Source organism: Petromyzon marinus, unplaced genomic scaffold (assembly GCF_048934315.1).
Source record: "Petromyzon marinus isolate PM22_M1 ecotype Great Lakes invasive population unplaced genomic scaffold, UKy_Petmar_22M1.pri1.0 PM_G_Scaffold_83, whole genome shotgun sequence".
Classification (NCBI taxonomy): domain Eukaryota; kingdom Metazoa; phylum Chordata; class Hyperoartia; order Petromyzontiformes; family Petromyzontidae; genus Petromyzon; species Petromyzon marinus.
In genome coordinates, this window is record NW_027423039.1 from 522,125 (window position 1) to 549,859 (window position 27,735).

Sequence of the window (27,735 nt, forward strand, 5' to 3'; positions counted from 1 at the left end):
TGGCCGTGCTCACCTCCGATGAGCCCTGCGGTGCAAGTTGGGATAAACAATGCATCCCTGATTGGAGGGGGCTCTCGCGGCGGCGGCTGCAGCGAGATGTCGCACAAACGCGGTCGCAGATTGCACCTGCGGTTTGCGAGCTTCGAATCGTGTGAATGGCACGCAATGTTTCAGACACTGTTAATAGCTATTGATTATGCATTATTAATTTTTACATTTTCACGTCAAAATTTCATTTACACAACTGAAAATGTCTTAATTAAAAACCACAATTCACAGTTTTTTTTCCCCCAGAACCTGTATCTCCATGTCATTTTTATTAATCATGCCTTATTCCTGCTCGACCCTCCCCCTTTATCTCCCTGCAATTCTGATTCCTCAGCCGGCGCTGTCCACGCACGCAGCTCGGCGGTCGATCTTCACCGCGCGTCGTGCCCCGGCTCGCCCTGCCCCAGCAAAATGGATCCTCTCCTCGTCGCCCTCCTTTGCCTGTGCTGCCTGCGCTGCGCCGTCACCACCATCGCCGCCCAGGCCTCCGCCCTCTCGTCGGCCCTGCGCTACTCGGTCCGCGAAGAGGAGCCGCCGGGGACGCTCGTGGGGAACCTGGCCCGCGACCTGGGCCTCACCGCCGCGCAACTGCACGCCCGTGGATTCCGAGTGCTGCAGGGCACCAACGCCTCCAACTACCTCGTCGTGAGCGCCGACAGCGGCGAGGTGCGGGTGCGCGGGCGCCTCGACCGCGAGGCCGTGTGCCATCGGGCGACCGGCGACTCGGGCTGCGCCCTACTGCTCGGGGCCGTCCTGGACCGGCCCACGGAGCTGGCGCGCGTCCGCGTCGACGTGCTGGACGTCAACGACCACGCGCCGCGCTTCCCGGCCGAGAGTGCCCTCCTCGAGATCACCGAGAGCGCCGCAGCCGGCACGCGGTTCACGCTGGATGGCGCCTACGATCCGGACGCGGGCGCCAACGCGCTGCGGCGCTACGCGATGGAGCCCGACGACGGCGCCTTCGCCCTCGACGTGCACCCGGCGGGCGGCGGCGGCGCCTTCGCCCCTGTGCTGGTGGTGCGCCGCACGCTGGACCGCGAGCGCCAGGCCGTGCACACGTACGTACTCACCGCGCTCGACGGGGGCCACCCGCCGCTGACCGGCACCACCCTGCTGACCGTGCGCGTCCTCGACTCCAACGACAACGCGCCTGCGTTTGACCGGCCCGTGTACCGGGCGCGCGTGCCCGAGAACGCGCCCGTGGGCACGCCCGTCGTGCAGCTCAACGCGTCGGACCCTGACGAGGGCGCCAACGGGGAGGTGGTGTACGCGCTGTGGGCGCACGAGGCACCGCGCGTGAGCGACCTCTTCGCGGTGGACTCGCGCTCGGGCCGCGTCACGCTCAAGGGCGCCCTCGACTACGAGGAGGCCAACGTCTACGAGATCTACGTGCAGGCGCGCGACCGGGGGCCCAACTCCATCCCCGCGTACAGCGAGGTGCTCGTGCGCATCCTCGACGTGAACGACAACGCGCCCGACGTGCAGGTGCTCGTCCTCGGCCAGGGTGGCGGCAGCGTCACGGACGACGCGGCCGTCGTCGGCGTGTCCGAGGGGGTGCCGCCCGGCGCCTTCGTGGCCTTCGTCCGCGTGAAGGACCGCGACTCTGGCCCCAACGGGCGCGTGAGTTGCACGCTCGAGAGCGCGTCGGCCGTGGGGTCCGGCGCGACGCTGCCCTTCGCCCTGCACACCTCGGACGGGGGCGAGGTCTACGCGCTGGTGACGGCGACGCAGCTGGACCGCGAGGCGGCCGCCGAGTACAACCTGACGGCGGTGGCGCGGGACAACGGCGTGCCGCCGCTCGTGTCAGTCAAGACGTTCGCGGTGCGCGTCACGGACGAGAACGACAACGCGCCGTGCTTCTCCCGCTCCGCCTATGAGCTGCACGTGCCCGAGAACAACATCCCCGGTGCCTACGTGGGCTCGGTGAGCGCCAGCGACTCGGACGCGCAGCAGAACGCGCAGGTGGCCTATTCCATCGTGGACTCGCAGATCGACGGCATGTCGGTGTTCACCTACGTGTCCATCGAACCGGCGAGCGGCGCCCTCTACGCCCTGCGTGCCTTCGACCACGAGCGCACGCGCCGGCTAGAGTTCCGCGTGCAGGCGCGCGACAACGGCGCGCCGCCTCTGCGCATCGAGGTGGCCGTGGCGCTCGTCATTGGCGACGTGAACGACAACGCGCCGGTGGTCATCGCGCCGCCGCTCGACGCCAACGGCACGGCCGACGTGTACGTGGCGCCGGGCGCCCGCGCCGGCACGCTCGTCACGCAGGTGCGCGCGTCCGACGACGACGGAAACGAGAACGCCCAACTGAGCTACGCCATCGCACGTGGCAACGACTGTGGCCTCTTCCGGATCGACGCCTCCGATGGGGTCGTGCGCACGGCGCAGGCGTTGCCCCACGAGCACACGCGGCACGAGCTTGCCATCGCCGTGCACGACGGGGGTGAGCCGGCCATCACCGCCACGGCCACGGTGCGCGTGCTCGTCACAGACGTGCACCCCGAGGGCCGGCTCCTGGGCAGCTCCGGCGACGATGTCGGTGGCAGCAGCGGCACCGGCGGGGGCGGCGCCTTCAAGACATCGTTCATCGTGATCGTGGCGCTGGGCGCAGTGTCGTGCGTCCTGAACGTGGCCATGGCGATGATCGTGCTGCACTGCAAGCGGGAGAACAAGGAGTTGCGCATCTACAACTGCCGCGCGGCCGCCGAGTCCAGCGCGTGGCCGAGCCCGCGCAAGAACGACGTGATGCTGGTGCGTAACGAGCTGGAGGCGGCCGCCTGCAGCAAGGCGGGCTCCGACAGCGATCCGGCATCCGTCATCGTGCTCGACACCTACGAGTACCGGTCGTTCCTGCCCTCGGAGGCGGCGGACGCGCGTGCCGGTCTGACCTGCTGCTCGGCGGCTTCGCGCAGCCTGCCGCACAGGTAAACGACGTGAGACAGCCCCCTTTTTTAAATTACCGCTGAGTTTTCACTCCGTGACTGCCCTGGCAATAACTTAAGAAATATTGAAAATCAATCGTCCATCACGATTCATCATCGCCCCCCTCCACCAAGTGTGCGTTACGCACAATGCAGCATGCACGGGGAGGGGGAAATAAAAAAAAAATCTATACACATCTCCATAGACTGTCCGCGTAATTAAATTTCAATCAAGTATAAAATATGTTGGGCCATAGTTGGCATTGTGTATGATTCATTTACTTTGCTGAAATTTCATCTCCATGCATTTTACTCCGGTTATCAATTATAATGTAATGGTGGTCGCATTTGCCGCTTGGACAGGCGAGGGTTGAGCAGTACGACACGGGGGGGGGGGGGGGGATTCCCACGAGTCCGTGGGATCTGCTGGTGGCAGATGTTTAAGAGACTCAGAAGCGGATATAATGAGGCACATTAGAAGAATACGGATTGCCACAATTACGCAATACGAATCGTGCTGAGATCCGGGCACTCCTTTTGGCGAATTTAATATACGTTTAAAAAAACACGAAACACGTGGTCCCAGCGAGGACCCATCTTCAAAGGTGGAGTATTTGTCGCATTGGCCAATGGCCTGGCCGTTACCAAACCAGTCGGCGGAGACCATCACAGACGTGTTCCTTCATGGCTACGTATTAGACAAAGGCGCCCCTGAATGTCTCTTGACAGACCAAGGAAAAAAAATGTTCGTCGAAGCTGTTGAAGGAGGTTTGCGAGCATTTGGGTACCAAAAAGGTGCGTACGTCGCCTTATCACCCCCAGACGGATGGTATGGTAGAGAGGTTACGCAGAACCCTGACTTCGATGTTATGCCAACGTGTCAATGAAACACAATCCGACTGGTACACTTTCCAGGTGTGCTCGCAGCATACAGTTCCGCCCCGCATGCTTCTACTGGGTTTTCCACGTTCTTTTTGATGTATGGAAGGGAGCGTGACCCACCGATTGATGTGCAGTTAAAACCGCTGGAGAAGTGTACTAGGATATCGGACCCTAGCACATGGGTGAGAAGCCGGGCATGTGTGACGAGTGCGGCAAGACGTTTTTCTCGCGCTCGGCCTATAATTATATATATTTTTTTATATTCTGCTTGTGTGTTAATCTGTGTATACCCCGGATATTTTAAAGATGGCAATTCTCCTGCTGTATATCATACTGCTGTCCCTCCTGGCCATATCTAGTGCCACACTCAACTCTACAAACGGCTACTCTCGTTACTTTGCGTCCATACTTGTTGCTCGATTTGCCACTACACCTGCAAATGAAACAGCTCATAGACACTTCCACACTCCATCATTGTATCCTTTTAAACCCTCTCTTTGTCCCATTACTTCACCAGCACTCTTTTCAAACTTCATTCTGCTCTTAAAAATAACACCATCTGCGAGCTGCTGCTATTCGTCCAAGGTTCACCGCTCTTCATCCTTTCACGGAAAATACTTGTGCAAACTATTAATTCTACTTTTCTTATTTCTGGGTGGTATTGAGCTTCATCCTGGCCCAAATATAAAGAACTCGTATAATTCTGTAGATTTTTCTGGCAGGAAAGGTGTTGGTGTTCTACATGTCAACATCAGAGGGCTTGTGATTAAATTAAGTCAACTAAAACTAGAAGTGGCAAATCTTTACCTGGACATTTTTTGCCTAACAGAAACATTTCTCACTCCTACCATCAATGACTTGCAGATTACGATTGAACTACAACCTTGACTGAGGATCTAAAGGAGGTGGAATTGCCATCTATGTTCGTAATACTATTGCATGTTCACCAGCTCACTCCTTGTTTAAAAAATGTTGCTTTGAAGGTTTGGCTCTCAGAATAACTCTCCCAAATAATCAACAGATATTGGTAGTGTGCTGCTATAGACCACCTAGTGGGAAGGATGTTGAAGCTGCATCGGCACTGAGAGAGCTTTTTGGGGGCCTCCCTAAAGATGAAATAGTTTTAGTGGGTGATCTAAATTGGATTTGGCTAAACTCGCCAGCCATGGCCACAAATTTTACAGATGAATTTAACCTGTTTCAATTAATAAATGTCCCCACAAGACCCAACCTAAAAAATCCGGGACAGTCAACTCTGCTTGACATCCTATTGACAAATGCCCCTCACAATTTCGCACTGACTGGTGTTCTGGGTAATAACCTTAGTGATCACTCCTTCATTTTTGGGGTGAGATCATCAGCCAGACCCAAAGCCCCTGCTAAAATTGTTGAGAAGCACTCTTTGAGGCACTTCAGCACTCAGGCATTTACTAATGTGCTTCACTCGGATATTGACAAGGTCTGTGATATCCCCAACCTGACTACGGCTTGGGAGACTTTCAGGTACACGTTTCTGCAAATTCTTAACAAACATGCTCCATTGGTTAGATTTAAAACTCAAGGCAACTGCCCACCATGGTATGATCCTTTGATTACAAAGCTCATGAAAACTAGGGACAATGCTTGGGCATGTGCTCAGAAAAGTAATTTGGTAAATGACTGGCTAGAATACAGGATTTTAAGGAATAGATGCATCAAAAAAATACGGCATGCAAAAAATGCCTACTTTTCCTCCATTCTCCTGGAATCACATGGAAATGCCAGGATTTTTTGGAAAACAATCAAATGTATCGAAAAGGCATCCAAAATAGATAATCTGCCTGTTGAGCTTAACTGAAATGAGGAATATTTTTCAGATCCCAAAAAAATAGTTGACAATTTTAACCTTCATTTTTCTGAATCTGGTAAACTTTTTGATAATGTATTGGGAGTCACCCCTGCTCATGCAAATTCCTACACCCCTGTCCAAACATTAAACGAATTTAATTTCCAGCCAATCCACGAAAGTAATGTTCTGAAACAACTGTCCTACCTCAAAGGGTCCTCCTCTACCGGAGGAGATAGTTTTCCCGTCTTTGCTCTACTAACTGTTGGTCACCTAATATACAAACCTATAGCCCATATTTTCAACCTGTCCATCAAAGAAGCATCCGTTCCTCTCGAATGGAAACATTCCTATGTCCGTCCACTTCACAAAGGGGGCCCTAAAGATGATCCCAATAACTACCGACCGATCTCAATTTTGTCCCCATTGATGACATTTTTTAAAAATGATTGAACTACCAAATTAGCAGTTTCCTGTCCACCAACAAGCTACTACATCTAAAACAATCTGGGTTCCGAAAAAAATACAGCACCACATCTGCTGCATTAGACTCTCTGAATCAAATTTACAGTAGCCTTGATAATAAGCAGTACTGTGCCTGTCTTTTTCTTGACCCTGCCCAAAGCTTTTGATACAGTAAACCACAACATCCTGCTTAGTAAACTAAGTTGCCTCGGTTTTTCCGAAAACACAGTACAATGGTTAAAAAATTTCCTCTTTTCTCGCACCCAAACTGTATTCAGATCGTTGGAGGTCAAACAGTGTTTAAGATAACAAAAGGGATTCCACAGGGTTCCATCCTCGGCCCACTCTTGTTCTCTCTTTATGTCAATGACTTGGGCACTGACCTGGATCATTCCAGGATAAATGTTTTTGCAGATGACATGATACTGATTACTGCTGGCCGCTCTCCAGATGACGTGATTGCTAAGCTCCAGGGTGATTTCAACAAACTACAACATCAGCGAGTTGCTCTTATACTAGTCCTGAATTCCTCCAAAACCAAGGTGCTATGCTTCTCACCGGGACTAAAGCAGGAAGTTATTTTGCCCCAATTACATTCCTTAAATAATTATCAAATAGAGCAAGTCAAGATCTATAAGTATCTTGGGGTCATCCTGGATTCAAAACTGAATTTTGAAGATCACATTGATTATATTGGTCAAAAGACAAAAATAAAAATTGGTTTTCTGTATCGACACAAGCACTGCTTCCCCCCAATGCTCCGTTTGGAATTGATAAAAGCTACCATACTGCCTCTACTTGACTACTGTGACATCGTGTATAAATCAGCCCCAAGTACTGTACTGAAGAAGCTTGATTCCATCTATCACTCGGCCTTAAGATTTGCATTGAACTGCCCATATAGGACTCACCACTGTGATCTCTACATTGGGTCAAACTTAACATCTCTTAATGTTCGACGACTTGTGCACCAGATCTTATTTATTCACGATGTACTTACAAAAAAATCCGCAGACTACCTACTGGATCTCCTCTCTGTTTCAAAGAACAAATTTGACCTCAGGTCTTCGCTCATTTACCAGCTTCACATTCCCTATTGCAGTACAAAAACCGGAGGAAGGGCCTTTGCTATTGATGCCCCCAGGGTCTGGAATGCTATTGCCAATAAACTGCAACTTGAATCACTACCTATGAGATCTTCACTCAAAACTGCTCTAGAGTTGTACACCCCTAGCTGACACTGCTATTCAGTGGACTAAAATATAGCTCTCGGGTTTGATGTTACATATTATTTATGTAGTTTATTGTAAAAAATTCAGTCACAGTTCCTATGATCACTGTTACATTGCATTTATGGCTTTTATTTTGGTGATTTCGAAAAGTTTTTTTGGTTTGCCCATGTTTTTGTTTATTGTAGTACGGAGTTAGACTGATGGCCTTAATCTTAGTTGTCTTGTGGTTGTTGTTGTTGACTTGCATCCCACTGGGATTTTTGCACACAGCATTGGTGTACGGTGCTATTTCAGGAATATTTTTTATGTTTTTTTCCTGGATTTTCTGTTTGCACAGTCACATAATTACTTTAAGATGTTTTCTTGTTCATGTTTTAGTTTTTTGTTGCGGTTGCACCCGATTCAAGAGCCGAATGGCTCACAGGGCTATACCAAATAAATGGAACTAAAAAATGGAACCCCTTACACCTTACCCTACAGCGATTAGATGAAGCTAGAGAGGCGTCTGAGGGAACTCGGCCTTGCGACAGGCGGCCAACGAACGGCTCGTCAAGCCTCGCCAGTCCATTACCCTATGGACGCCAGGGGACAAGGCGTGGCTCCACTACCCCCACGTCCCGTTGGGTACCTCCCCGAATTACATGGCAGGGCCGGTCAAAGTGGTGGAGGTGCGGAGTCCGCAGTGCGTGCGGATTCAGTGTGGTCGCCGCCACTGGTTTGTGTACCTGTCGCGGCTAAAACGTTTTTTTCCGCCTGACGTTAGTCTTTTATCCCCACTTCCTGAGGGCCGGGTGTCTGGTCAGGCCGATGAGCTGGGGCGCACGTCGGCTGACGTCCTCCCTCAGGACAGTTTTATTGTTCCGCCCGCAGGGTCCAAGCGCCTAAAGGGGCTGACGTCACCGGTCAGACCGGCCCGGGGGGAACGGGGAAATCCGGAGCCACCATCGCCCGACCTGCTACCACATGAGGGTTCTTCGGCTCAGGAGGTGCTGGGCTCGTTGAGCCTTCTTCTGGCTGCTTCCGAAGCCTTCGGTGGACCCGCACCCTCCTCGCTTGACGGGCCGGCATCAAGGACTCAGGCAGACGGTTCAATTTAAATGACTATCCTCCGGCGTCGATGTGCACCAACACCCATGGTCCGCAACCGCGACTCGAGCCAGATGGGTCAATGGCTGACTCGGGCTCGTCTTGTGCTCGAGTGCAGTGTTGTATGTGCGGGGTGTAGTTGTGGCCTGTCCGGGGGGTGGCTCGTCCATTGTCAATAGTTGCATCCAAGTTGTTTTTCTCTCTTCCTCCATCCCTTCTTCTCTCCCTGGTTCAAATGATTGGTTCTTCCTCGGTCGGGATTATTTATTGTTGTTTTTTTATTTAAAGCTGTCGTGACTGCAGGGATTCATATTCTTGGTTCTTTCGGTAAAGTCACGTAGAAGGGAAACAATAAAATAAAAATATATTTTATATTTTTATATTTTGTTTCCCTTCTACGTGACTTTACCGAAATAATAAAAATATATTTTATATTATATTTTTGTTTCCCTTCTACGTGACTTTACTGAAAGAACCAAGAATATGTTGTTGTATTGTTCCCTTGTTGCATTCTAGGTTGGAGGCCCACACATTACATTGGTTTTATGTCGGTCAGCCAAGACGGCTGAGTTTCATAAGGGGGGGGGGGGGTGATATAGAGACGTAAATGGCGTCTCTACGGCGTATATGCCGACTGCAACTACAAATGGTAATGGTGTGTGCACGTACCTCTCGAGGGAGCCGACGAAGACGTGCCGGATAAGCAGGCCCCTACGGAGCAGGGTCCCGTCGCAGAGAGGGTGAGGGCATGTGCCAACTCAGGGGAGTAAAGGGGGCCCGGAAACGGGGGCCCCGGAGGACATGTGATGCTGGCTCTGGTTCTGTCTTGAGAGACCGAAGTGGGGGCGTGGCCGGAGGTGGAGCGAGGCCACGTCTCTAGGACTGTATGTGCTTCATAGCACATAGGATGTCCTTATGCACTGTGCTAGTTGCGCACCACTGCCAACGAACGCTGTATCGCCAAATTATGACGCGAGTTACTTATTTGCCAGTCATAAAAAAAACATTGGATGACAGCGAGACATGACAATTATTCAAAAAGCCATCAACGACCACATGGGGACCCACCTTGCGGGGTGAGCCGTATTGCAGCTCAGTGGGGTTCGTTCCCGGTACGCAAGTTGTGCCGGATGGCTTTGCAGCCATTGCCATCATCATCATCATTGGATTAACCTATCAACCATGGACAGGAAGGTTTTATCCTAGCCAGGCGTGGTGGCCCATGCAAGCCTTTCAATTACATATACGACAATACGGCATGTAAACAAGTAATTTGGCGATACTGCTTCTACGTTGGCAGCGGTGCACAAGGACAACAGAAACTAAAACTCAATGCATTCATCAATATCACTGCAGCCTTAACAGAAAAAAATATATGCCAGGCGACGTTTCGGGCGACGGCCCATATTCATATCACATCAAATGTGTTGATGGTTTAATTAAAAGTGGTTCGTCCGCAAGCAGGCGCACGCATCACTCGCCTGATGAACTTGGAAAGTTCCGCACGCGCAGCAGCGTAACACTTGAAAGTAGACCATGCTGGTATCAATAACGACACCAAACCGTGACAAGAGGCGACGTGGTGTAATTATAACGCTGATAACGACGCCGACGACGTTAACGCCCTGCCCGACGAAACTTTCCCGCCTTGGTAAAGGGCCCAATGATGACGTTACGAAACGCGAGCGAGCAAAGACGTCATTTCGCCCGAAGGGAAATGATATCACGCGTAAGCTGTTGAGTGGAAGTAAGTCCAGGTGTAGAATTTTGACTTCATCATGACCGCGGTAAAATGCACCGATTGTACACTGATGTGATGATTCTTTTGCGTAGTGTATTATACAGGGTGTTTCAAAAAGATGGACCCAATTTCAAAGCAGTATATTTCACGATGGCAACATTGTAATTGTAACATATTGCCATCATGAAATATACTCCTTTGAAATTACAAACGGTTTAATGAGTTATCAAGTTTTACTAACCATTTTATAAATGCGCTATGTGCCCTCCACCTGCTGTAGGGACAACATCGAGATGATAGTTGAATTCGTCCCAAATGCCTCTCAAAGTGTCTTCTTCCACTGAAGTCACCGCTGCCGTGATTCTGTTAAGGGTCATCCATATTAGTCGCTAATGGTGGCACAAAAAGACGGTCTTTGACGTATCCCCACAAGAAAAAGTCGCAGGGTGTGATGTCTGGGGATCTTTGGGGCCAAGAGTGTAGCGCCAAGTCTTGGGGTCCCGTGCGACCTATCCAACATTGGAGGCAGTGTGTCTTGCAAATGACTGAGGCTAGGGGCTGTTTGTGCACTCGGAGAAGCATCTAGCGGTAATCATTTGAACCTTTATGCCCCGCCATTTCAAGCGGTAAGATTTTCTTTCATGGGGCAGTTTCGTGGTTGCAGAGATATAGCGATTTCAAATCGGGAAAAAATTTTTTCACACCCTGTATACTCTTTTTTTCGTCGACCAAGGAACCCACGTGTAAGAGAAAGAGTCCTAGACTCTAAACATCTGACAGTTGACCCTCTGGTTCAGACGAGGCTGATTCTGGCTGATGTGAGACTCAATGTCGAAACCGGCCTAGAGTTTGCCTGGGCTTGAGCCAAATGCCCTCTGTACGACCGATGGGATGTGTTAAATAAATACTTTCTTTTTTTAATCTGGAGATGTTCTTCGAATAAAATTTTGATTTAAAGCTTTCGTGACTGCAGTAATTCATATTCTTAGTTATTTCGGTAAAGTCACATTAAAGGGAAACAACAAAATAATAAATTATATATAAAACAATAAAAAATTCTCATGACGTTTCGACCATAACACAAACGGTCGTCTTCAGGTGTGTTGGTTTGCATTAATTTATTTTTAAACGGTGCATTTATTTATTTATAATAAAAAAACGTTAGCGCCACGCGCAGCGATTTGGCAGTTTATTTAGGACTAGTCCATCTATGTTCTGAAAAGAGGAGGGGGGAGACGAATTTTTTTGTTTTATATATAATTTATTATTTTGTTGTTTCCCTTTAACGTGACTTTACCGAAATAACTAAGAATATGTTCTTCGAATGTTTCAGTTGAAATTTGACCCATGGCGCTTTGATTTTCTGAGGCATTAAGTTGTACTTAAATGAAAGATTATTGTCATTTAACTGAACATATTTTTACGGTATTTTACTTGTTATTCAATTTTGTACTTTTTGATTGTTGAAAAGTTTTCTGTTTCCCAATAGCACCGATTTGCTAACTATTCATATACCAATTAAAAACTGGTCAGCAGAAAACATTAAAAAATATGATTCTAATCAAGGCCCCATCGTGTAGAATGCGGTATTCAACTTGTATTATCCCCTCTGTGACCCATGCTCTTTGAATAAAGGCCATTGCTTGAAATGTCGCTGTTACATTTTTTATTTTAAGACCACTTTTTGACGAATTCTTTTTTTTATAATTGCTAAGCATCGTATTTAGACACTTCTAGAGTGAGTGATAAGACACTTCTAGAGTGAGTGATAAGACACTTTTAGAGTGATAAGACACTTCTAGAGTGAGTGATAAGACACTTCTAGATTGAGTGATAAGACACTTCTAGAGTGAGTGATAAGACACTTCTAGAGTGAGTGATAAGACACTTCTAGAGTGAGTGATAAGACACTTCTAGAGTGATAAGACACTTCTAGAGTGAGTGATAAGACACTTCTAGAGTGAGTGATAAGACACTTCTAGAGTGAGTGATCAGACACTTCTAGAGTGAGTGATAAGACACTTCTAGAGTGAGTGATAAGACACTTCTAGAGTGAGTGATAAGACACTTTTAGAGTGATAAGACACTTCTAGAGTGAGTGATAAGACACTTCTAGATTGAGTGATAAGACACTTCTAGAGTGAGTGATAAGACACTTCTAGAGTGAGTGATAAGACACTTCTAGAGTGAGTGATAAGACACTTCTAAAGTGAGTGATAAGACACTTCTAGAGTGAGTGATAAGACACTTCTAGAGTGAGTGATCAGACACTTCTAGAGTGAGTGATAAGACACTTCTAGAGTGAGTGATAAGACACTTCTAAAGTGAGTGATAAGACACTTCTAGAGTGAGTGATAAGACACTTCTAGAGTGAGTGATAAGACACTTCTAGAGTGAGTGATAAGACACTTCTAGAGTGAGTGATAAGACACTTCTAGAGTGAGTGATAAGACACTTAGAGTGATAAGACACTTCTAGAGTGAGTGATAAGACACTTCTAGAGTGAGTGATAAGACACTTCTAAAGTGAGTGATAAGACACTTCTAGAGTGAGTGATAAGACACTTCTAGAGTGAGTGATCAGACACTTCTAGAGTGAGTGATATGACACTTCTAAAGTAAGTGATAAGACACTTCTAGAGTGAGTGATAAGACACTTCTAGAGTGAGTGATAAGACACTTCTAGAGTGAGTGATAAGACACTTCTAGAGTGAGTGATAAGACACTTCTAGAGTGAGTGATAAGACACTTCTAAAGTGAGTGATAAGACACTTCTAGAGTGAGGGATAAGACACTTCTAGAGTGAGTGATAAGACACTTCTAGAGTGAGTGATAAGACACTTCTAGAGTGAGTGATAAGACACTTCTAGATTGAGTGATAAGACACTTCTAGAGTGAGTGATAAGACACTTCTAGAGTGATAAGACACTTCTAGAGTGAGTGATAAGACACTTCTAGAGTGAGTGATAAAACACTTCTAAAGTGAGTGATAAGACACTTCTAGAGTGAGTGATAAGACACTTCTAGAGTGAGTGATAAGACACTTCTAGAGTGAGTGATAAGACACTTCTAGATTGAGTGATAAGACACTTCTAGAGTGAGTGATAAGACACTTCTAGAGTGATAAGACACTTCTAGAGTGAGTGATAAGACACTTCTAGAGTGAGTGATAAGACACTTCTAAAGTGAGTGATAAGACACTTCTAGAGTGAGTGATAAGACACTTCTAGAGTGAGTGATAAGACACTTCTAGAGTGAGTGATAAGACACTTCTAAAGTGAGTGATAAGACACTTCTAGAGTGAGTGATAAGACACTTCTAGAGTGATAAGACACTTCTAGAGTGAGTGATAAGACACTTCTAGAGTGAGTGATAAGACACTTCTAGAGTGAGTGATAAGACACTTAGAGTGATAAGACACTTCTAGAGTGAGTGATAAGACACTTCTAGAGTGAGTGATAAGACACTTCTAAAGTGAGTGATAAGACACTTCTAGAGTGAGTGATAAGACACTTCTAGAGTGAGTGATCAGACACTTCTAGAGTGAGTGATATGACACTTCTAAAGTAAGTGATAAGACACTTCTAGAGTGAGTGATAAGACACTTCTAGAGTGAGTGATAAGACACTTCTAGAGTGAGTGATAAGACACTTCTAGAGTGAGTGATAAGACACTTCTAAAGTGAGTGATAAGACACTTCTAGAGTGAGGGATAAGACACTTCTAGAGTGAGTGATAAGACACTTCTAGAGTGAGTGATAAGACACTTCTAGAGTGAGTGATAAGACACTTCTAGATTGAGTGATAAGACACTTCTAGAGTGAGTGATAAGACACTTCTAGAGTGATAAGACACTTCTAGAGTGAGTGATAAGACACTTCTAGAGTGAGTGATAAGACACTTCTAAAGTGAGTGATAAGACACTTCTAGAGTGAGTGATAAGACACTTCTAGAGTGAGTGATAAGACACTTCTAGAGTGAGTGATAAGACACTTCTAGATTGAGTGATAAGACACTTCTAGAGTGAGTGATAAGACACTTCTAGAGTGATAAGACACTTCTAGAGTGAGTGATAAGACACTTCTAGAGTGAGTGATAAGACACTTCTAAAGTGAGTGATAAGACACTTCTAGAGTGAGTGATAAGACACTTCTAGAGTGAGTGATAAGACACTTCTAGAGTGAGTGATAAGACACTTCTAAAGTGAGTGATAAGACACTTCTAGAGTGAGTGATAAGACACTTCTAGAGTGATAAGACACTTCTAGAGTGAGTGATAAGACACTTCTAGAGTGAGTGATAAGACACTTCTAGAGTGAGTGATAAGACACTTAGAGTGATAAGACACTTCTAGAGTGAGTGATAAGACACTTCTAGAGTGAGTGATAAGACACTTCTAAAGTGAGTGATAAGACACTTCTAGAGTGAGTGATAAGACACTTCTAGAGTGAGTGATCAGACACTTCTAGAGTGAGTGATATGACACTTCTAAAGTAAGTGATAAGACACTTCTAGAGTGAGTGATAAGACACTTCTAGAGTGAGTGATAAGACACTTCTAGAGTGAGTGATAAGACACTTCTAGAGTGAGTGATAAGACACTTAGAGTGATAAGACACTTCTAGAGTGAGTGATAAGACACTTCTAGAGTGAGTGATAAGACACTTCTAAAGTGAGTGATAAGACACTTCTAGAGTGAGGGATAAGACACTTCTAGAGTGAGTGATAAGACACTTCTAGAGTGAGTGATAAGACACTTCTAGAGTGAGTGATAAGACACTTCTAGATTGAGTGATAAGACACTTCTAGAGTGAGTGATAAGACACTTCTAGAGTGATAAGACACTTCTAGAGTGAGTGATAAGACACTTCTAGAGTGAGTGATAAGACACTTCTAAAGTGAGTGATAAGACACTTCTAGAGTGAGTGATAAGACACTTCTAGAGTGAGTGATAAGACACTTCTAGAGTGAGTGATAAGACACTTCTAGATTGAGTGATAAGACACTTCTAGAGTGAGTGATAAGACACTTCTAGAGTGATAAGACACTTCTAGAGTGAGTGATAAGACACTTCTAGAGTGAGTGATAAGACACTTCTAAAGTGAGTGATAAGACACTTCTAGAGTGAGTGATAAGACACTTCTAGAGTGAGTGATAAGACACTTCTAGAGTGAGTGATAAGACACTTCTAAAGTGAGTGATAAGACACTTCTAGAGTGAGTGATAAGACACTTCTAGAGTGAGTGATAAGACACTTCTAAAGTGAGTGATAAGACACTTCTAGAGTGAGTGATAAGACACTTCTAGAGTGAGTGATAAGACACTTCTAGATTGAGTGATAAGACACTTCTAGAGTGAGTGATAAGACACTTCTAGAGTGATAAGACACTTCTAGAGTGAGTGATAAGACACTTCTAGAGTGAGTGATAAGACACTTCTAAAGTGAGTGATAAGACACTTCTAGAGTGAGTGATAAGACACTTCTAGAGTGAGTGATAAGACACTTCTAGAGTGAGTGATAAGACACTTCTAGATTGAGTGATAAGACACTTCTAGAGTGAGTGATAAGACACTTCTAGAGTGATAAGACACTTCTAGAGTGAGTGATAAGACACTTCTAGAGTGAGTGATAAGACACTTCTAAAGTGAGTGATAAGACACTTCTAGAGTGAGTGATAAGACACTTCTAGAGTGAGTGATAAGACACTTCTAGAGTGAGTGATAAGACACTTCTAAAGTGAGTGATAAGACACTTCTAGAGTGAGTGATAAGACACTTCTAGAGTGAGTGATAAGACACTTCTAAAGTGAGTGATAAGACACTTCTAGAGTGAGTGATAAGACACTTCTAGAGTGATAAGACACTTCTAGAGTGAGTGATAATACACTTCTAGATTGAGTGATAAGACACTTCTAGAGTGAGTGATAAAACACTTCTAGAGTGAGTGATAAGACACTTCTAGAGTGAGTGATAAGACACTTCTAGAGTGATAAGACACTTCTAGAGTGAGTGATAATACACTTCTAGATTGAGTGATAAGACACTTCTAGAGTGAGTGATAAAACACTTCTAGAGTGAGTGATAAGACACTTCTAGAGTGAGTGATAAGACACTTCTAGAGTGAGTGACAAGACACTTCTAGAGTGAGTGATAAGACACTTCTAGAGTGAGTGATAAGACACTTCTAGAGTGATAAGACACTTCTAGAGTGAGTGATAAGACACTTAGAGTGAGTGATCAGACACTTCTAGAGCGAGTGATAAAACACTTCTAGAGTGAGTGATAAGACACTTCTAGAGCGAGTGATAAGACACTTCTACAGTGAGTGATAAGACGCTTCTAGAGTGAGTGATAAGACACTTCTAGAGTGAGTGATAAGACACTTCTAGAGTGATAAGACACTTCTAGAGTGAGTGATAAGACACTTAGAGTGAGTGACAAGACACTTCTAGAGCGAGTGATAAGACACTTCTAGAGCGAGTGATAAGACACAAAGGTGCATCTATTGTAGCGACATCGTCTCTGGCTTACACATCTACCGGGTATCCACTTGACTCTGTATTGTCTAGGAGTAAGTCCACCCACATTTCCACAAACTGCTGGGAGTTGCCTCGCTCTGCCTCACAGTTAGAATTCTCCTCCTGCTTCATGTTGCCTCCATCGATGTGAAGGTTCCATTTTGGAGTTGAATCTTCATCTTCACATTTTACCTTCACTTCTTCGCTCTTCACCATCACTCCTTCACATTTCACCTCGATACCTTTAATAGTGTCCAAGCTGGGATTTTCTTCCGGTTCTTGTTTCATGAGGGATGGGCTCATGGCGGCACTTTGACTTTCACAAGCCGATTTCAGACTCCACTCCTTGTGGATCTTCTGATGCTTGTGTGTTTTCTGGTGTACTTTAAGATGTGGTGACTGTGCAAACGCCTTCCTACACAGAGTCCACCTGAAGGGTTTATCTCCCGTGTGTGTTCTCTGGTGTATTACAAGAGCAGATGACTGTAAAAATGCTTTCCCACAAACACTGCACTTGAAGGGTTTCTCTCTCGTGTGTGTTCTCTGGTGTGTTACAAGGGCAGATGAATGTGCAAACGCCTTCCCACACACATTGCACTTGAAGGGTTTCTCTCCTGTGTGAGTTCTCTTGTGCCGTGTCAAATTTCAAGTACGATCCGTGCTGTATGCACACCGGTCGCAATGTTGCCTTGTAGTACTGAGCTGCGCCGAGTGCCTTTGCTCCATCAGACCAATTCTGCAGAGGAAGCGTCAGAGGAAGCATCAGCTGCAGACAGAAAAAAATAATATCCACACCATCTACACGTCAGTATCGATGCACAGAGGAAAGCATATATACACAGTAACCGGTGACTTACACGTCTATACTTATTCATATATTCATGATATAGTGGAAAAGTGACCCAAATTCATCACACGGGATGTTATGGCACAGTTTAACACGTAGGCTTTCGCGACCAATATTCATAATAAAGGTTTTCGGGTTAGATCGCGTTATTTATAAATGTGTCATAACCCTCCACCACCCGACATGGCCAATCAGCAAAAAAAGTGTCACGTTGACAAAAGACAAATAGTTCACTACTATAGCCCACCGGTGTGTTGAAGAGTGAATCCACAACATTTACAGTTTGAGTACGACGTTTTGCTGGTAAATACATCCAGCATCATCGGGCAATTCGCCAGAATGGTAAAGCCCTCGCTTGCTCCCGGTTTTATATAGAGCAGCAGGGTGACGTCATCATTTAACTCATATCAGGTGCAGTGATTAGAGGCGGAGGGGGGGTATTGTAATTATATAATCGATTAGTAATCAGTCAATGGTTATGATTAGTAATGAGTTGTAGATTAGTAATTAGTTGTAATGTGTGTTAGTGATTATATGCTATGTTAGTAATCCGTAAATTAGCATGTGTTTCCCCTATAAGGAATTGTAATGTGCATTCATATTCTTAGCTCCCTCGGCAAAGCCACGCCGAAGGGAAACAACAAAACATATATTCTGTTATTTTATTGCTTCCCCCCAACGCGACTCCACCGAAAGAGCCAAGAACATGAATGCCCCCCCACCCCCACTGGCTCCACCAGTGTCACACTCTGGCATGGTTCACAGGTGGTGGTGTGTCCACACCCACGCCTGGCCACCTTCACCTGCTTAGTATTAATGCTTCCTCACTCCACCAAGCAGTTAATTGAGGATCAATACAACACAGCCGAGGCTGCATGTCTCTCTCTCTCCTCGTGTGGATTTCCTTCCCGATCCCCCGGTTTCCCCTCTACATGTAGAGAATGAACATCGCCACACGTCTAGAGTGAACACCGCCACACGTCTAGAGTGAACACCGCCACGCGTCTAGAGTGAACACCGCCACACGTCGAGTGAACACCGCCATGCGTCTATAGTGAACACCGCCACATGTCTAGAGTGAACACCGCCACGCGTCTAGAGTGAACACCGCCACGCGTCTAGAGTGAACACCGCCACGCGTCTAGAGTGAACACCGCCACGCGTCTAGAGTGAACACCACCACGCTGTTGACAAGCCTCACCTTCTTCTTGGTTCTTTCGGTAAAGTCACATAGAATGGAAACAAAGTCATACAAATAAAACATAATCAAATAAAATAAAATTCTCATGACGTTTCGGCCACAACACAAGTAGCCTTCTTCACGTGAAGGAACAGAACTGTCGGGACAACAGCGCTTCAATGAACGCTGCTAAGATTTGTAGCGTCTTTTAAGCTAGGTGAGAGAAGTGAAGCGCGTTGAAATAGCTGAGGGATTAGCTTGTGACTGGTCACAGAAACAGCTATGTTAAAGTCAAAGTTTACATATCAACAGAGGCATGTAGTATATGGATGCTAAAGGGCTGCAACTACCCAACTATCATACAGTAAACCAATATGAAAAAACTAAGTCGAAATTACATCAATATAATAAATGTACTCAATATATTCTTCAATAAGCTGAGCTATTAACACAAAGCAACTGGGTATACACTACACTATATAATGAATACTATATAGTAAACCAATAAAAAACTAAAATATAAACTACCTCAATGTTATCAATAGACTCTATATACTCTCCAATCAGCTGAGCCAACAACAATAAGTCGTTATATATCACAATGCTATATGGCGAAAAATTGGGTGGCGGTTTCTTCCCCTCAACGTCAGCACCACGAACAGCGACGAGCCCCGTTCAGACGGACGAGTCCATCCATGCTCGGAACGGAGGAGGGGGGAGAGAAACAGCCACGATGCGCTGTTATACTCCATGTTATAAACCATACCATTAACCGTGGTGTGCCAGCAAAAGAGCTGCGGTCTGAAGGTCACCGTAAAATACAATTAATTAAGAGCCGAAATGGTTTAAAACATCTTTCCAATGGTTACTAAGCCAGAATCCATCTTCTCGGTTGAAATTGTCTCTGTGCATGTATATGTGGATGGCCTCATGAATGAGTCTCTCATGGTAGCCGGTTGGCTTGCAAAGAACCTCCGTCTTGGAGAAGTCAATGTCATGTGAGCCCACTGAATTATAACAGTGATTTGCCACGGCAGAGGAGTTCGTCCTACCGTGTTTCAAGTCTGCTTTATGTTCGCGGATGCGGTCCGAGATATGTCGTTTGGATTCTCCAATGTAGCTGCTACCACAGAGGTACTTTAGTTTGTAAACACCCGGGTACTGTATGTCTGGAACAGCATCTTTTACAGATGGAACCAGATCACGGATTTTATGTACTGTGTTGAATCAGACCTGGATCTTGTGTTAATTCAGGATTTTGGAGATCTTTTTAGTGACCCCTGCAATGTAGGGTAAGGTGATGGTTTTGAGTGGCTCCTCAAGAGGATCCTTCTTCATGACTGGAGTGACGGCTTTGCTGATTGTGTAGTCGGAGTAACCATTAGCCCTGAGAGCCTGGTGTACGTGCTTGAGTTCACTGGCAATGTGTTCCTGGTAGGAAATGCATTGGGCTCTATGGTATAGAGTCTTGATGAGGGAGTTCTTCTGGGCTGGATGGTGGTGGGAATCCGGTTTCAAGTAAGCATCTGTATGGGTAGCTTTCCTGTAGACAGAGTGGCTCATTGAAACATCAGGTCTCCTTTTAATTAAGACATCCAAAAAGGGTAGCTTGCCATCTTTTTCAACCTCCATGGTAAATCTGATGGCTGGGTGTATGGAATTGATGTGGTCGAGGAATTGGTCTAGAGCAGGCTGGCCATGTGGCCAGATGACAAAAGTCCGTCATTTGTTGTGTGTAGGGAGAGGGAGATGGGTCACTGTGTGTGTGCAATATAAACGGAGTTAATCCTTTTGTTGCGTAGACTTTAACATAGCTATTTCTGTGACCAGTCACAAGCTAATCCCTCAGCTTTTTCAATGCTAAATTCTCCTGTTTGATTTGTACTAGGTGCCTCTGTGGATGTGTAGGCTTTGACTTTAACATAGCTATTTCTTTGACCAGTCACAAGCTAATCCCTCAGCTGTTTCAATGATAAATTCTCCTGTTTGATATGTAAACCCCTTGGTCAAGGTGCCTCACTTCTCTCAACCAGCTTAAAAAGACGCTACGAATCTTAGCAGCGTTCAATGAAGCTCTGTCGTCCCGACAGTTTTGTTCCTTCACCTGAAGAAGGCTACTTGTATTGTGGCCGAAACGTCGTGAGAATTTGATTGTCTTATTTTATTTTATTATTTTATTCTCATTCTATGTGATTTTACCGAAAGAACCAAAGAAGATGAATCCTTGCAGTCACGAAAGCTTTAAATCGAAATTTAACCGCCTCTACGGGGAGGGATTCCACACAACCTTAAGATCATTCAACAAACTCCGGGACAACAAAGCTCAACTAATCTAGTCTCTCACCTTTCTGAAGAAATGCCGCGACTCTAAGGTAATACCAACCGCATTTACACTAACCTCTGCTGCTGCAACTTCTGTCAATGCAAAACGAATTCCAGCTAGAACCAGCTTCGCTCTTATCTCAGAAAAAATCAGACTTACACGCACCGAACTCGATCAGTTAGACAAGACACTCTACAAATCACACTTAACATTGACAGCAAAAATGTCTACATCGGATTGGGAACATGTAGACAATATGAGTGCCTCTTCAGCTGCCACTATGTCGACAAAATATAGGAAAATTTGATTTCCAAATTCAATCACCCCTCCAACAAAAAATCAGATCCACACACCGAAAAGATAGACGTTAACAAAGTCGTATTAATCGCAGTAACAGTTCCATTTCTGATGGCCTGAAATCCGTTTTAGCTAAAGGTCTAAACTTTGCTGTCACACCGAGACACATCCCAGTTAATGATATCATTGCCCATGTAGACGTTGCACTCAAGGGCTTGAGTCACATCTCTGCAGACGTAGCAAGATCTGAAATCGCTGCAACCCTCAAAAACGCTAAGATGCCACCAAGCAACATCAGCAAAGATGAACGCTTTGAATAATCTCAATTAAAAAAGAGAGATGATATTGTCATCCTCTCAGCCGACAAGGGCAATGTCACTGTCATCATGGACAAAACAGAATATAACAACAAAATTCAAGAACTACTCAACGATGGCAGCTATACAAAAATAAAAAGAGATCCCACCAACAGCCTGGTTACCAAAACGAACAAAATCATCTCTGATTCAACAGCATTAATTGATCAGACCAAACAGTTCTCGTTGAAACCCTCTGCTGCCAGACCACCAAGATTATATGGCCGTCCAAAGATACACAAAGAAGATACACCCTTCGTCTTATCGTCTCTACTATCAACTCCCCCACCTATAAACTGGCACGTTTTCTTGCTGATATACTGCGACCTTTCAATGGAAAAACCACCTCTGCGGTACTAAATTCTATTCACCTGGTATCGACAATCAAAGGCATTTCCCTGTCCCCAGACGACCTGCTTGTCAGTTTTGATGTGGTGTCCTTGTTCACCAAAGTTCCGGTACCTGACACCATCGCAATCATTGAAGACTTGGTTCATCAAGGACTGCATACTGATGTACCCCCCCTGGTGAGACATTGCTTAACCAACACATACTTCACCTGGAATGGAACTTTCTACAAACAGACTGAGGGCACCCCAATGGGCTCCCCCCTGTCTCCGGTTGTAGCCAACGTATTCATGGAAATGAAGCTGACGCCATCCAGACTGCCACTCTATGCCCGACCTTATGGAAGAGGTACGTGGATGACACTTTTGTCATTTGGCCACATGGCCAGCCTGCTCTAGACCAATTCCGCGACCACATCAATTCCATACACCCAGCCATCAGATTTACCATGGAGGTCAAAAAAGATGGCAAGCTACCATTTTGGATGTCTTAATTAAAAGGAGACCTGATGGTTCAATGAGCCACTCTGTCTACAGGAAAGCTACTCATACAGATGCTTACTTGAAACCGGATTCCCACCACCATCCATCCCAGAAGAACTCCCTCATCAAGACTCTATACCAGGGGTCGGGAACCTATGGCTCGCGAGCCAGATGTGGCTCTTTTGATGATTGCATATGGCTCGCAGATAAAACAAAATATTCTCACTTGTTTTAATCCATCCATCGATTTTTCACTGCGCATGTCCTGTTCAGGGCTGCAGGAGCAATTGTCCATTATTTTAATTGGATGATACTGGCCTACGTTTGCCGTTGCTGGGTAAAACAGGTAAACGCCCCCTTTTGAATCAGTCTGAGACTGCGTCTGCTCGGTCATTAGCTCAAAGCTAACCCTTCGACGAAGAAGATGGCGAAAAGAAAAAAAGACGACGAGTATCGTACATTTCAGGACGAATGGACCGAAGAATTCGCCTTTGTGGAGAGAGCGGGTTCTGCGGTGTGTCTAATTTGCAATGACAAAATTACATCGTTGAAACGGTCGAATGTAAAGCGGCACTTCGACACGCGCCACGCTACCTTTGCATCAAAATACCCTGCGGGAGACAGCAGAAAGAAAGCGTGCCAAGAGCTTCTGAGCAGGGTGCAAGCTAGTCAGCAGCAACTCCGCGTATGGACCCGGCAAGGTGACTATAATTCGGCTAGCTTTGCTGGTTCTTTAGCAATAGTGAGGAACGGAAAACCATTCACAGATGGCGAGTATGCTAAAACGTTCATGCTGGATGTAGCCAATGAACTTTTTGATGATCTTCCGAACAAAGACAAGATAATCAAACGGATACAAGACATGCCTCTGTCGGCAAGAACTGTTCATGATCGTACCATCGTGATGGCAAACAAAGTGGAGGAAACGCAAGTGAAGGACATAAATGCAGCGCCGTTCTTTTCTCTGGCTTTGGATGAGTCAACAGACGTGAGCCATTTGTCGCAGTTCAGCGTGATTGCAAGATATGCTGTTGGTGACACACTGCGCGAAGAAAGTCTTGCTGTTCTGCCATTAAAAGGGTCCACAAGAGGTGAGGATTTATTCAAGTCTTTCATGGAGTTTGCTCAAGAAAAAAGTCTACCTATGGATAAACTTCTCTCAGTGTGTACTGATGGTGCTCCGTGTATGGTGGGGAAAAACAAAGGATTTGTGGCGCTTCTCCGTGAACATGAAAATAGACCCATCCTAAGTTTCCATTGCATTATACACCAGGAGGCACTTTGTGCTCAGATGTGTGACAGGCAGTTTGGCGAAGTGATGTCGCTGGTCATTCGTGTGATCAACTTTATTGTTGCCCAAGCCTTAAATGATCGCCAGTTTAAAACACTGCTGGATGAAGTTGTAAATAACTATCCTGGTCTGCTTTTGCACAGCAATGTGCGTTGGTTGTCAAGAGGGAAGGTGCTTAGCCGTTTTGCGGCTTGCCTGAACGAAATCCGGACTTTCCTTGAAATGAAAGGCGTCGGGCATCCTGAGCTAGCCGACACCGAGTGGCTCCTCAAGTTTTACTATCTCGTAGATCTGACTGAACATCTGAACCAGCTCAACGTGAAAATGCAAGGCATTGGAAATACAGTGTTATCCCTTCAACAAGCTGTATTTGCTTTTGAAAACAAGCTGGAGCTTTTCATCACGGATCTTGAAACAGGTCGTTTACTACATTTTGAAAAACTGAGCCAATTTAAAGATGCATGCACAGCAAGTGAGCCCATTCAAAACCTTGATCTCCACCAGCTAGCTGGCTGCACATCCAGTCTCCTACAGTCCTTCAAAGCACGCTTTGGAGAATTTCGTGAGCACACTCGTCTTTTTAAGTTCATCACCCATCCAAACGAGTGTTCACTGAACACAGCCGACCTGAATTACATCCCTGGTGTCTCCGTCAGAGATTTTGAAGCAGAAGTGGCTGACCTGAAGGCCTCAGACATGTGGGTGAATAAGTTCAAGTCACTGAATGAAGATTTGGAAAGAATCACACGACAGAAAGCGGAGTTGGCGAGCAAGCACATGTGGACAGAAATGAAAAAACTCCAACCCGAAGACCATCTGATTCTCAAAACTTGGAACGCGCTTCCTGTCACATACCACACACTGCAGCGTGTGAGTATTGCTGTATTGACCATGTTTGGATCTACGTATGCATGTGAGCAGTCATTCTCACATCTTAAAAACATCAAGTCCAACCTACGATCACGTTTAACGGATGAAACCCTCAACGCTTGCATGAAGCTTAACCTCACCAAGTACCAACCCGACTACAAAGACATCAGCAAATCCATGCAGCACCAGAAGTCGCATTAATGGTGAGTGTTATAACAACATTATTTAAAAGAATAAATTCAGAGGCTTATTATACTGACATTTAGTTGAATTCACTTTTAAAATATATTATATGGCTCTCACTGAAATAAATTTCCAAATTTTTTGCTTTCATGGCTCTCTTAGTCAAAAAGGTTCCCGACCCCTGCTCTATACCATAGAGCCCAATGCATTTCCAACCAGGAACACATTGCCAGTAAACTCAAGCACGTACACCAGGCTCTCAGGGCTAATGGTTACTCCGACTACACAATCCGCAAAGCCATCACTCCAGTCATGAAGAAGGATCCTGAGGAGCCACTCAAAACCATCACCTTACCCTACATTGCAGGAGATTACTAAAAAGATATAAAAAATCCTGAATAAACACAAGATCCAGGTTCGATTCAACACAGTACATAAAATCCGTGATCTGGTTCCATGTGTAAAAGATGCTGTTCCAGACATACAGTACCCGGGTGTTTACAAACTAAAGTGCCTCTGTGGTAGCAGCTACATTGGAGAAACCAAACGACATATCTCGGACCGCATCCGCGAACATAAAGCAGACTTGAAACACGGTAGGACGAACTCCTCTTCCGTGGCAGATCACTGTTATAATTCAGTGGGCTCACATGGCATTGACTTCTCCAAGACGGAGGGTCTTTGCAAGCCAACCGGCTACCATGAGAGATTCGTTCATGAGGCCATCCACATACACAAGCACAGAGATCATTTCTCCCCCCTCCTCCGTTCCGAGCATGGATGGACTCGTCCGTCTGAACGGGGCGCGTAGCTATCCGTGGTGCTAAAGTTGAGGGTAAGATTCCACCCATTTTTTCGCCATATGGCATTGTGATATATAACGACTTATTGTTGGTGTCTGAGCTGATTAGAGAGTATATAGAGTTTATTGATAAGTTTTTTATTGGTTTACTATATGGTATTCATTATATAGTGTAGTGTATACCCAGTTGCTTTGTGTTAATAGCTGAGCTTATTAAATAATATATTGAGTACATTTATTATGATAGTTGGGTAGTTGCAGCCCTTCAGCGTCCATATACTAAATGCCTCTGTTGATATGTAAACTTTGACTTTAACATAGCTATTTCTGTGACCAGTCACAAGCTAATCCCTCAGCTATTTCAATGCTAAATTACCCTGTTTGATGTGTAAACTCCTTTGCCAAGGCGCTTCACTTCTCCCACCTAGCTTAAAAGACGCTACGAATCTTAGCAGCGTTCATTGAAGCGCTGTCGTCCCGACAGTTCTGTTCCTTCACCTGACGAAGGCTACTTGTGTTGTGGCCGAAACGTCGTGAGAATTGTATTTTTTTGTTTCATTTTTATTTGTATTACTTTATTCCATTCTACGTGGTGGTGACTTTACCGAAAGAACCATGAAGATGAATCCCTGCAGTCACGAAAGCTTTAAATTGAAAGCCTCACCTTGTGTTGTTGTTGTGGGCAGGTCGTTTCTGAAAACTAGAGCGGTATAGCAGCTCAAGCGGGCTTGGCCTGGTAACAAAAGAAAATTAAAACTGCGTTAATATTTACAATAAAACAAAGTTACAAAGTGGCTAGCCGGGTGAAGACAAATTAAACTTAAGCGAGATAAATTTTTATTTAAAGCTTTCGTGACTGCAGTAATTCATATTCTTAGTTTTTTCGGTAAAGTCACGTTGAAGAGAAACAACAAAATATATATATAAAAAACAATAAAAAAATAAAAAAATATTAAGCGAGATAATTAAAGTGAATGCAATCAGGCGAGGGCAGGAGGCAAGGCCCCGCGTGGCTAGGCCCTGCGTTGTAAAGTTACAACCTGGACATCGATTCCCATGCTCGCTGCTACTCAATTGACATCCCTACGAGAGAGAGAAGCTCTACGTTGGTAAACAACAACAACTACCACAACAACCACCACCACCACAACCGCGATGCGAATTTCTCACCTCAGATGTCAGTGCACGGGCGGAGGCAACTCCCTGTTACCTCGCGACGTCACGCGGCAGCAGGTGACATGACGTCACTTCCGGGAGACATTGCTCTCCTCTCACAATGAGCCTCTACAACTGAATAAATTATATTCTTAGTTTTTTCGGTAAAGTCACGTTGAAGAGAAACAACAAAATATATATAAAACAATAAAAAATTCTCACGACGTTTCGACCATAACTCAAACGGTCATCATCAGGTGTGTCGGTTTGCATAAATGTATTTTGAAAACGGCATATTTATTTATTTATATATATATAAAAAATAACGTTTGCGTCACGCGCAACGATTGGCAGTTTGCCCAGGACTAGTCCATCTATTTTTTGAAAAGAGGAGGGGGGAGACGAAATTTGTTTTTATGTATGCTGTCTGAAAGCCACTGTAAGCGTGAACAATCAATCAAGAACTGAAATGATTTATCAAATCTTTCCAATGATTGCTAAGATAGAATCCATCTTCTCGGTTGAAATTGTCTCTGTGCTTGTATATGTGGATAGCCTCATGAACGAATCTCTCATGGAAGCCAGATGGCTTACAAAGAACCTCCGTCTTGGAAAAGTCAATGGCATGTGAGCCTACTGAATTAGAACAATGATCTGCTACGGCCGAGGTGTTGGTCCTACCGTGTTTATAACGCAAACGTTATTTTTTATATATATAAATAAATAAATATGCCGTTTTCAAAATAAATTTATGCAAACTGACACACCTGATGATGACCGTTTGAGTTATGGTCGAAACGTCGTGAGAATTTTTTATTGTTTTATATATATTTTGTTATTTTGTTGTTTCTCTTCAACGTGACTTTACCGAAAAAACTAAGAAT

General features: G+C 45.3%; 1 protein-coding gene and 1 long non-coding RNA gene across 2 annotated transcripts; one reads left to right on the plus strand and one right to left on the minus strand.

The window, feature by feature from the left end:
- The first annotated feature begins 388 nt into the window (after positions 1-388).
- On the plus strand, positions 389-2,979 carry LOC116937197 (protocadherin-10-like). Its single transcript, XM_076062980.1, has one exon. It carries the CDS (start codon positions 460-462, stop codon positions 2,977-2,979), a length of 2,520 nt encoding a protein of 839 aa, XP_075919095.1. The 5' UTR covers positions 389-459.
- Positions 2,980-9,875: 6,896 nt separating this feature from the next.
- LOC142921668 (uncharacterized) lies at positions 9,876-27,354 on the minus strand. The gene is made up of 3 exons (XR_012939612.1): positions 26,867-27,354; positions 26,361-26,429; positions 9,876-17,453 (listed from the first exon to the last, which is right to left on the minus strand). It is a non-coding gene; the product is annotated as an uncharacterized LOC142921668 (long non-coding RNA).
- Positions 27,355-27,735: the final 381 nt, after the last annotated feature.